The following is an 11,236-nucleotide window of genomic DNA, read 5'->3' as shown; positions in this document are numbered from 1 at the left end:
ATTAAATTGTTTTGTTTTTTTCTCCTGTTAATCTGTCTTGGGTCAATCTAATTATTAGATCAGCCAAAAGAACTAAGAAGGGTGCGGGGAAATTTCCCCTTCCCTGACAGTGTTATTCAATTATTTGTGGAGTAAGTCAAAATATAGATTAAAAAATTCTCCTAATAAACTTCAAGTAGAACCAAAAACTCTTCTGCCTCTCCATTTAGAGTTTGCATTGTATTTGCAAAGTATAAAAAAATAAAGTGATTATTTCCCTCTAAAACAGTCCCTTTTGTGGGTAAGTTTATTCTTTCCTCCACTGCATTTTTTGGGTGTGAAGATGAAACAGGTTTTGGATGAATACCCACAGATGTCAGATGTCAAAGCATATTTCTTTGTTTTTTCTGGCTTAGTATTAGGATACTACATATTCATCCAGAGCCTTTCCAAGGAAGAGCTCTCCAAACAAGCTATTTTAAATTTTAAAATGTCCTTGATCATGTGTTAACTAAGCTAAATTCAAAACTAAAATAAATCACATCAGAGCAAAAAGTAAAAGAAATTTAATTAGAAAATTCAAAGAGATGACAGTAGAAGAAGTCTAAAATTCACTGTAGAATGATTGGAATGGGACCTTATCTCATCATTCTAATGTGCGAGCCAGGACACACAGACTTGCACAAAGAGTGTTCCAACCAAGCTATCACTAGGCCAAAGGAGCTGGCTCTGTGAAGAAAAACCTAAGGAGGCAGTCACTCAGCATAAATCTAACATAGGATTTTGGAAGTTCTAAATTAGCAAATCTCTCAAAGAAAACAAAAAGCAAATATCCACATTGGTTTTTAGTTTAATAAATAATATATTCATTTTCATATTCACTTTATTAAATGGGAAAAACATATCAAATCATTTTTTCTATGTGTTAAAACATTACAGTGTTTTAACATCATTGAAAAAAGGCAATGCAACTTTGTCTCTCATGTTTTTAAAGACAAGGGAGGAAACTCGGGATAAACAGGGATCCCTCAAGGTCTGGCTTTTGATTCCTGTCTCCCAACTGAACAAAACTCTCAAGTCACAAAGATGCATAGGCACAAAGACACACTTTCTCCCATCTTATACTCCTGTTCTGAGAGAGGTTAACACAAAGATCCAGATATTTAACACAGATTTTTCTAATTACTTAAAATCTACCAGCAGTTTTTGCTAAAAACAAACAAAAACTTTAGCGAGACTGTCTCATTCAATAAACACAACTAAGTTCAAGAGGCTATTAGTGCATATTAAGGTTTATAGAGATGAAATGACATAACTTCCAAGATTGACTTTAGAAAGTTTCAGTGGAAAAGAAAAACTGGGGGATAGATGAGCAATGGCAAAGTCTTATAATTATTGTACTAAATGTAGGGGATGAGTATATGAGGAATTTGTCATTTTTTTTTCCTACTTTTGTGTATGTTGGAGAATTTTCATAAACAGACTTTTTAAAAAAGAGCTTAGGTAATATGTGGTGTATTAATGGCTCAGATGGTAAGGAATCTGCCTGCAATGCAGGAGACACAGGTTCGACATCTGAGTCAGGAAGTTTCCTTGGAGAAGGAAATGGCTACCCACTCCAGTATTCTTGCCAGGAGAATCCCATGGAGATTGGAGCCTGGCAGGCTATAGACCATGGGGTTGCAGAGTCAGACACTACTGAATGACTAATGTTTAGGCAGTATAGGTCATCATTATAGGTATGGGTCTGTGGACTAGACAGAAACCTCTGCAGAAAGAAAGAATGGCTGGTCTTGAATCTGCGGCTCTTTACCAGGTATAAAAAACCATTTCACCTGTTTTTCTCATAGGAAGGAAATAACAAATTTATGTACTATTTTGGAATTGTGTATTAACACAAAACTGTTTAACGTGACCATAAAATAAGAGAAATCTACCTTTTCCAGCTGAACGTAGAGGTTTCATTACATGGAAGACATGGATTTGGATTTTGGTTTAACTTTTAGTTTGAAAGGAAAAGAGGAGAGTTTTAATTAGAAGAATTTAGATTCCCTAATACTTTTCTCAGATCCAAGTAGTTTTTCTTATGGGGATTTAACCTCTACCCTGTCAATTACTTCCATGGTGGCTCAGGTGGTAAAGAATCTGCTGGCAGTGCAGGAGACCCAGGTTCGATCCCTGGGTCAGGAAGATCCCCTGAAGAAGGGAATGGCAACCCACTCCAGTATTCTTGCCTGGAGAATTCCAAAGACAGAGGAGCCTGGCAGGCTACAGTCCACGGGGTTGCAAAGAGTCAGGCACGACTGAGCACCTAACAATTTCACATTGCCAATTACAGAAGTAAGCTGTGTGTGGCGGGGTGGTCTCCTTCTGGAGGTCATACTTTAAACAGAAGTAATCCTTTCCTGTGTTGAAGAAATCATTTTCACCCCCTGCAAAGAATATACTTTTAAGGAGGTCTCACTCCGTCTTGTTTCTCTCTATTCCCTTAACACCTTATACATCTCTCTCTTCCACGCTTCCTATACTCCTCCTCATTGGTCTAGTCATCACATCCTATGCAATCCTCAGGGATCCAAAAAGCAAAAGAGCCCCCTGGGTCTTGGAGGGCAACCATACTTGTTCCTATGCAAACTGGGGCTGGGGAACTAGAACTGGATCAGAAACAAAGAGGAGTCAGACTGCAACAAACTCTCCTAGTTCCTTTATTTTGTAAAAGTTTCACAACCATGGGATCTGTATTGACATTGTAGAATTTTTTTCCTGTTTTTAAAACAGATATTAAGGACTCACATAAGAATTCTCTCTACTAACACTGACGTCATGGACACTTTTTTAAAATGAGGTATTTGGTTTACTGTCCAAAACAGTAAAGGTTTGGGCAAACTGCAGAAATGATCTAGCAAGTAATAAAATGAAACCGAATCACTGAAACATAAAATAGAAATGGGATCTGGCAATACAGTTGCTGTGACACCCTGAGAATCTACTGTAGCCAAAATGAACCTACCCACCTTACATCTCTACAAGTAAAACCTAGCATGATTTTTCCTAGAGGCATATGTTTCCACTTGGAAAAAGACAGTGAGAATCAAGAGATGAGTGAACATGAGAACGGTAAAGAGATTAAGACCACTCTTACTGCCCTTTTCCCCACTCTAATAATAATTACTTACTAATGGACCCTTATTTCCTTGTTATCAAATGACCTTAGGAAAACATTTATAGTCATGGCAAGAATAGCATTTACAAGTGAATTTATGTGGGACTGTTGTCAAAGTTCAAAATACCATGAAAGATGTTGAGAAGGCAGTTGACTATGTCACATAAAAAACTGAACAATCAGGTTAGCCAGGCCCAAAATAATGATGAAAACGTGAAAGATTAATTTAGGCCACGTGAGACGGTCTGCTTGGTGGAGGGAAATTATATAGATGAGAGATGGGTATAAGAATACAAAGGCCAGGCCACATGCTGCTCCTGAATACCTGCAGAATAAAAAAGTTTTTAGGTTAATATTCATTCTGCATTTTTCTGATTTACAATTATGGTAAATATAGGATAATTTAAATCATCCTCAATCGGATGTTATAATAAAATTATTTTTGAGTCAGTTTTTGTTGACATAAAGCATCTGAGTTTAAAACCTATTTTACTTGCTAAGTTAATATAAAATACTATTTCCTGTTCATCTTTATAGCATCTGCTTGACAGAGTTTTTTATTTCTCTCTCAAGTCTCCGTAGTTCCTCTGTATCTCAGTGATTATGGCTACTTCCTCAGAAACATCTGGAGATAGGCTTTCTATCTTTGATCTTTTATAAACTAATTATAAATTCTGAGTTGTTGAAGGACTGTAAGCATCTGCTTAAGACTGAGAACAGATGAGTGCCTTGTTGGTATTCAGCGTAATTATCATTAACAAAAATACCTAAACACATGACTGAGGAACCTACACTTACTTCTCTCCTTCCCTATCCTCAATTTCCTTGTAAACAGCTTAAAAGGAACTTGTAAATCCATTATATCTCAAAAGTGTCAGGCTAAAGGTCTCCTCTTTTGTCTTTCGCTACTTTTATAGGAAAGGGTCTTCAAAAAAAGTAACTCAGTCCTGCCTTCTACAAGGCTGAGGAAGAAAAATCGGATCATTCTAAATTTCAGTTTTCCATGAGCATCTGAGGTCACAACTTTAATCCCAATCTACTCAACCTATCACAATGTATTTGGAGAATGGATATTAAGGAAAGAGCCATCTGGGATCTAAACTTTCTGACTACAATTGACACTGAAATATGTTCTTGAGGAGAAATGGATTAAGAAAGTTAGGACATAGCCTTGACATATTAGAGACCTTCCAGGTCCCCCAAGAAGTTATATGTTATATATTAAAAATAACTTTATTTTGGATAAAGAGAAAGAAATACATTGGAAGATTTTGAGAAAAAGAGAAGGGGAAAGGTACCTAAGGCTAAGGAAAATGGTGCTTCTAGAGTAAGGAATAAGCAAAAGTGGAAGATAAAGATCCCCTTAACTGATACCAGTGAACTGTACTTGAATGTTATCAATTTTAAATACTCACTGGAATTTTAAACAACTATATCAAGACAACAACAATAAGAAAGCATAAAAATAAAGACCAATATGTAAAGGGGCAAAGTTCCCTTACAGGCAGTACCTTATGATTCCTCCTATGTTTGGGTAGAAACAGGCCATGATCACTCCAGCTCCCACAATGAACAGATTAAAAATCAACACGTGGAAAATGCTAAAAGTTGAGAAGACAGTTTGGAGAAAGAAAAAAATATAAAAACAGGCAAATTATAACAATTAATGTGAGAATGAAATTCATTACTATCATCTCTAAAATGAGAATGTCTTAAACTTGACAATAAAATTACAGCATAAATAGAAGGTAACAGGAGTACTCAATACTGGTGGTGGGACAGTGACATTCGCCCTTTCCTGCAATTATATAACCAAGCTAAATTCTGTAGGAGCAAACTGTTAGTGTATATCAGGGTTCACATTCTTTGATCTGTAATTCCATTTGGGTGGAATATCAAAAGAAAATTAAAAAACTATTAACATAAAGGTATTTGTAAAAAGAACTGATGCTTTTGAACTGTAAAAAGAATTGATGCTTTTGAACCATAGTGTTGGAGAAGATTCTTAAGAGTCCCTTGGACTGCAAAGAGATCAAACCAGTCACTCCTAAAGGAAATCAGTCCTGAATATTCATTAGAAGGACTGATGCTGAAGCTGAAGCACCAATACTTTGGCCGCTTGATGCGAAGAACTGACTCATTGGAAAAGACCCTGATGCTGGGAAAGACTGAAGGCGGGAGGAGAAGGGGACGACAGAGGATGAGATGGTTGGATGCATCACCAACTTGATGGACATGAATTTGAGCAAGTTCTGGGAGTTGGTGATGGTCAGGGAAGCCTGGCGTGTTGCAGTCCATGGGGTCTCAAAGAGTTGGACATGACTGAGCGACTGAACTGAACTGATTTGTACAAAGACAGCAGCATCCTAGATATATGGCAGGGTAACAATTTACTTGATGGAAGACATTTTAAAATATTAAAAATAAATATTCACTGTTACCTAGATGGTAAAAATCTATCTAGGCTAGTTAGATTTTTGAGGAAAAAGCTAGTTAGATTTTTACTACACAAGAACATCTTAAAACGTTAGAAAAAATATCAGAAGGAAATACACTAAAAGGAAGCAGTGATTGTGTTACAATTTGGGATTTGGGGTAGTTTTTCTTCATTTCTACACCTGATAAATTTCATATGTTTTATAGTATTCCTTTGTAAAGTATTATTTTACTTTTATAATTAGAAAAATAAATTTTATCAAGGGAAAGGCAAAATGGGCAGGTTTTTATTTTTCAGATTTAGTCACGTAAAGCTATTCAGTATTTACCATGAACAGAATATCAGCTAAGTAAATTGAACTAGATGTTAACAATTCAAGGCTTGGGAAATCAATTTTGGGACAGAAATAATCATATGGTAGATGGAATGTGATGCTTGAGAAATAACTCCATTTCCTCCCAAAATGATCCTTAAAAGTCAAAGTTACATATCAAAGCAATATTTTGAGCTCAAGTTATCAGAGGTTAATTAATCCCTGGGAAAGATTACAGAAAGAATTAAAAATAAGGAAAATTATTTATACAAATAAATGGTTAGTCATCTTTCTTGACAAATTACAAAGATATTCAGGCTTCCAGATCTTACTATTTATCTAAAAACTCCAACCTTAAAATTGCTTCAGAGGTTTGAGACATTGGCTGGGCCTCTGTTATTTCTGTATTGTAAAAGGAAACAATTTTGTGTATTTTTCCAAAGCAGTGGTTCTCAAAGTGTAACCGCGAACCTCAGGAAGTTTCCAATTCCCTTCCAGGAAGCTCTGAGGTAAAAATTATTTTCCAGTCAGACAAAACATTACTTGCTTTGCAAAAGCAATGGTGGGTCACCTGCAGCCCCCTTAGATTGGACAGAGGTAGCTGCAACGATCCCTGTATTCTATACTGTGTTCTTTACTGAATTCTCTCAAAAAAAAAAGTTTTATTAAAAATTGTCCTTGATAAAAGACTGAAAATTATTAGTTTTATTAAACCTCATATTTCGGTGTTGTTTTTTGTTTGTTTTTGGATGTGCTGGGTCTGCATCTGACTCGCGGGCTCTTCATTGCAGTGCATGAGCTCTCTCCAGTTGTGGCGCAAAATCTCATACTTTGAACAAACATCTTTTAAATACTCTGTATGATCAAATAGTAAGTATATAATAAAGCACATCTGCTGCATACTGAAGTACAGTGGCTGTCTTGAGGAAAAGCACTTGAGCAACTGAACTGGGGGACAACTGTGCTGTTTTTTCCAAAGACTATTTTTAATTGAAAGACAGACAAACTATGGTTCTTTAGATTTGGGTATGTGACAGACATTTTCTTGAAAATAAATGATATGATCTTATCATTTCAAGAGAAACAACTGGTAGTTTGTGTTGCCAAGCATAACATTTGAGCTTTCAAGTAAAAATTAGAATTTGGAGAGCTGGTATTTGCCACCATGAGAGCTGGACAGTATTCCAATATCTAAGACTTCTATAATGCAACTGGTGGTGATAATAGCAAAAGTGGGTTTTGATAATATATAATGAAATGGGTCAAGGGATATCTATAGAATTCAGTGAACCAATATTTTCCAAATGACTAAACCTAATGTTATAAAATCATACATGGGTAGAAGATCCAAATTGTAAGACAGACCAATGGCTTTTAATGTAACTGAGTTTCAGATTCAACTAACTTTTATAAAACTACCACCTGTCAAGGTTTGGCACAGTATCAAAGAAAAATATCCACAATGATCTGGAAAGGCTATTAAAAGTACTTCCTTCTTGCTCCAACTATGTGTCCATGGAAGGGTGTATCTTCTTCATATATTTAAACAAAAATTACATATTACAAGAGAATGAATGTAGAAAATAGGATAGTCCAATGATCTACTAGCAAATCAGACATTGAAGAGTTTTGAAATGTAAAAGAAAATTTTTTGGAAATTGTTAGTTTTCAAAATATAATTTATGTTAACAAGTAATGGTTTTATTACTGCTTTTTAAATAAATTAATAAACATTTTAAAAGTTTGGTTCTAATTTTTCATGTTAAATATTGATGGATATAACCCACATAAACTAAAGTTCCCTGGGGGTCCTTAAATAAACCTTAAGAGTGTTAAGGGGTCCTGAGATCAAAAAGTATGTTCCAAAGTATGCAGTGTGTAGGGTACTTGCAACTGTAGGATAAATGATAATGTGTTCTTGATGGTAGGGGAAGAAATGTAATGTGAATGCAAGAGGGAAATTCCAGACTTTTTCCAAGAAGAGAAAACATTCTAACAGCCAACATTATGCAAAATAACGGCAGAACACAGGAAAAATGCATTTACCTACAATTTTTTTTTCATCTATGACTTAAGCTGTATTTATTATTTTGGTGAACGTAAATACAGCAGGGCGTATAAACACAATAGGATTCTTACATTTACTGAAATCAGTGTGAGGACTGTAGCTGCTGCTGTGGTCAGGGCTAGAGGCTTGGTAACTCTTGATGTTCGCTTTTAAAAATTTTCTGTTTTTAAAACTACATACTTATAACCAATTATTTGTTAAATGAGGGGAAAGACTGCATTACTTCACTTCAAATAAACTGGTTAAGACCACTTGTTTAGTTGGTTACAGCACATGTAACTTTTTTCAAATTTTATCCCAAAGCTTTCTTCATTTAAGATAATTTATTCCCAATAAAATAGGTTAGGACTAGGTACTTTTTACTAGAATAATCTATAATAAAACTTAATGTAAGAGTGGGCGTTAACCAGGGGCCCACAAGGAAGTTTCAGTAAACGAAAACTTCTCTTGGATGAGGATGACTAGCTTTGAACAGATTTTTCAAGAGGACTCAAACTCTTCCATCACCAATAAGAGATTAAAAATTACAGCCAATCGTGACAGAAGTAAATTATAATTTAAACTTGCTATGTATCTCACCTTCAATCCTAAACCATTATTGTTTATATAAAACTGCATGAATGGTAATAAATATACAAGTAAATACCAATAACCAAAACTAAATGAGTTGTTTCTCATTAGCCATACATTACTAACACAGGTACTACATACTACTAACTTCCTAGCAAAGAGTAGATAAATATCAACTAAATCACAAGATAAGTATAGCTGATATCAGAGCTAAAATATCTACACGGGCAGGAATTAACTTTAAATCATTCTGGACAAGGAAGCGGCTTCTATTTTTAAAGTTCTTCTGGGAAAAGAACACCAAAGGTCTATCCTTAGTAACCGTTTTCATCAGGCAAAGTTTCATAGCAAAAGGATCAGTCACATTTTAAACTGACCTGTTTGCACAGTCATTTGTTGCTTGGCACATCTTGCTGGTCAAGAGAAGAGCCCTTACCTAGGATAAACGTCACCGAAGACATGACCCAATAGCTGAACACGAGCCAAGTAGCCTAGGAGTGGATACACAGTCATCATCTGGAACAGCAGGAATATCCTTGCAATGAAGGACAGGATGTCACTGCTAGGGAAGTTGTCTAAAAAATTCTAATCCAAGAAAGATAATAACGTTACAAATAAAATTCAGTAAGTACAAATTTATAAAATGGAATTTTCTGCTTATTTTGAACACAGGTGCCACTCAAATTGTGTGGTTTTGTGGGATGGCGCCCGTTCACAAACTATTTGCTAACTATTACTCTTCAATAGCTAAGTACAGAAATTAAAAGTAAGTATTTAGAAACTTAAAGAAATTTGACATTGGCACATTTTTATTTTACAAAAACGTCAATCTGCAATTGATTTGACATTGAAACAACAACAAAGAAGACATTATTTACCACTGATAGCTTGAGAAGTACTGCTCTATAAGTAAATGAGGTATAATTGTTTCAATAAATTTAAATAGCTAATTCAATGCTATTTCATTCTCAATAATTCTCTTACTTTTTCTCCTCTGATGCACTGTAGCACTTTTAAAGATTATAGAATAAGGTGAGAGTATATCTATTACCAACTATCACTATTATCTATAATCTATCAATAAAAGAAAAGAAAAGAAATTTTTTCTACTTCCTTTCATGATTCTGTTCTCCATTTTCATTTGGCATCTAAGAAAAAGAAAGCCAATCACTCAGATTTTTTTTTTCCTTTCAAATACAAATACCACAGATATTCTTATTCCCAAGGGAGTGGGCTTTATATGGGATTGTTCATATCAGGGGAATTTTCAGCAAACATTTGGCTGCCAAAGAACTTTTGGAATCAAGGAAATCAAGAGAGCATTTCAAACTATCAAAAGAACAACAAGTCAAACCTATTTATCTTGAAAAGATGAGAACATTATTATCACTATTATGCTGAAATAACTTTTATAATTCATAGGTAATAAATCATATTTTGTACTCCACTACACTTTTTTAGAGGAATTTCTTCTGACTTGAATGAAAATCACCCGTGAATGCTACTTTCTGTGAGAACTTTGTCTTCAGTTATATAAAACTAGAGATTATGCTATTCCCAGGTTTATGATGGGTCAAATCAAATAATAAACATTATTTATGGCAGCCTTTTAGTAAAAGAATGTTTCTTTTATTCTTTCTGTCTCTTCCTCTGTTTTTTTAAGAAATAGTCTTTCTTTGCTTTTATGCTTGCCACCTAGTACCAAAATGAGTGTTAAATCTATTATCAGGGACTGATGAATTAAGAAACCAGTTTATTCAGGACATTTCCAGATCTGGACTTTAGAAAATCAGGGAACTGAATATAGTCTCTGTGAGGGTTTATAAATTCAAGACTGCTACTAGCATAAGTATCCACACACACAGAGAAATATGAAGCAAATAACAGGAATCATTTATTTGAGTACCACAGGTGTCAGCATACAGAAGGTTTCTGAGAGTCCTTCTAAAATCTATGGAGTATCTGTTGTGATATTTAATGGAAGAGGAAGCTGAAGCTCACAAAGAATGGGGAAGGTGCCTGAATTCCCACATGGATGGTAAACAGAAGAGACTGGATTCAAACCCAGGCCTGTCTGGTATTATACATTGCTAGTGTATCACACTGTTTGCCTTGCAGATATGAAGGTGTAAACAATCACACAGAGAGGGAACACGGTGCCTTACCTGCTCTATACAATCTTTGGATAATGGTGGTGAAGGAAATGAAGCAAAAACCAGGACTCCAATATAGAGATAAGTTAATGTCACCAGCATATAAGCAATAGACAAATCCCTCACCTGTAAAGAGAGAATAAAACTCCCACAATGATGAATAAATTTTTAGTAAGTATGTCTGAATAGGCTAAATAATAAGACTAACAAATAAATATAATATTTATCTTTTTGCTCTCTCTGTGTAAATATATATCTTCTAGGTATCCAGGTTGTTCAGAGACATTTGTTAAAACAAAAGTCACATACAACTAGTCTGACAACTTTTTAAAAACTATCTGGAGTATGTAGACTAAGTTACCTGTTGGCAGGCTTAGAAAGTTAACATAAGTGGTGGTTTATCATGATTGAAATTTGGACTTAATTTTGAAATGCAATTTATTTACCAAATTATAAAATATTTAACTAAAATAATAAAGCTAAAGGACAATAAGAAATCAAGAATGGGCTGCTTTCTGTATGACCTATGGAATTAAAAACTTTTTTTTTCTTT

General features: G+C 34.8%; 1 protein-coding gene across 6 annotated transcripts in view; it reads right to left on the bottom strand.

Moving 5' to 3' along the window:
* Window positions 1–2,668: 2,668 nt before the first annotated feature.
* The window catches only part of SLC38A9 (solute carrier family 38 member 9), an 80,350-nt gene continuing 71,782 nt past the window's right edge, over window positions 2,669–11,236 (bottom strand). For 5 of the 6 annotated variants that reach the window (XM_043887272.1, XM_043887271.1, XM_043887273.1 and 2 more), the window contains 4 exons: window positions 10,696–10,809; window positions 8,967–9,115; window positions 4,654–4,743; window positions 2,669–3,467 (listed from right to left, as the gene is read on the bottom strand). In XM_043887272.1, coding sequence (XP_043743207.1) covers window positions 3,302–3,467; window positions 4,654–4,743; window positions 8,967–9,115; window positions 10,696–10,809 — 519 coding nt within the window. In that variant the 3' untranslated portion in view covers window positions 2,669–3,301. Of the gene's footprint in view, window positions 3,468–4,653; window positions 4,744–8,907; window positions 9,116–10,695; window positions 10,810–11,236 lie in introns of all 6 variants that reach the window. The other variant, XR_006337780.1, reaches the window with a different exon arrangement.

Source organism: Cervus elaphus, chromosome 25 (genome assembly GCF_910594005.1).
Source record: "Cervus elaphus chromosome 25, mCerEla1.1, whole genome shotgun sequence".
Classification (NCBI taxonomy): domain Eukaryota; kingdom Metazoa; phylum Chordata; class Mammalia; order Artiodactyla; family Cervidae; genus Cervus; species Cervus elaphus.
Note: the sequence above shows the minus strand (reverse complement) of the source record. Positions and strands in the feature narration are given on the sequence as shown.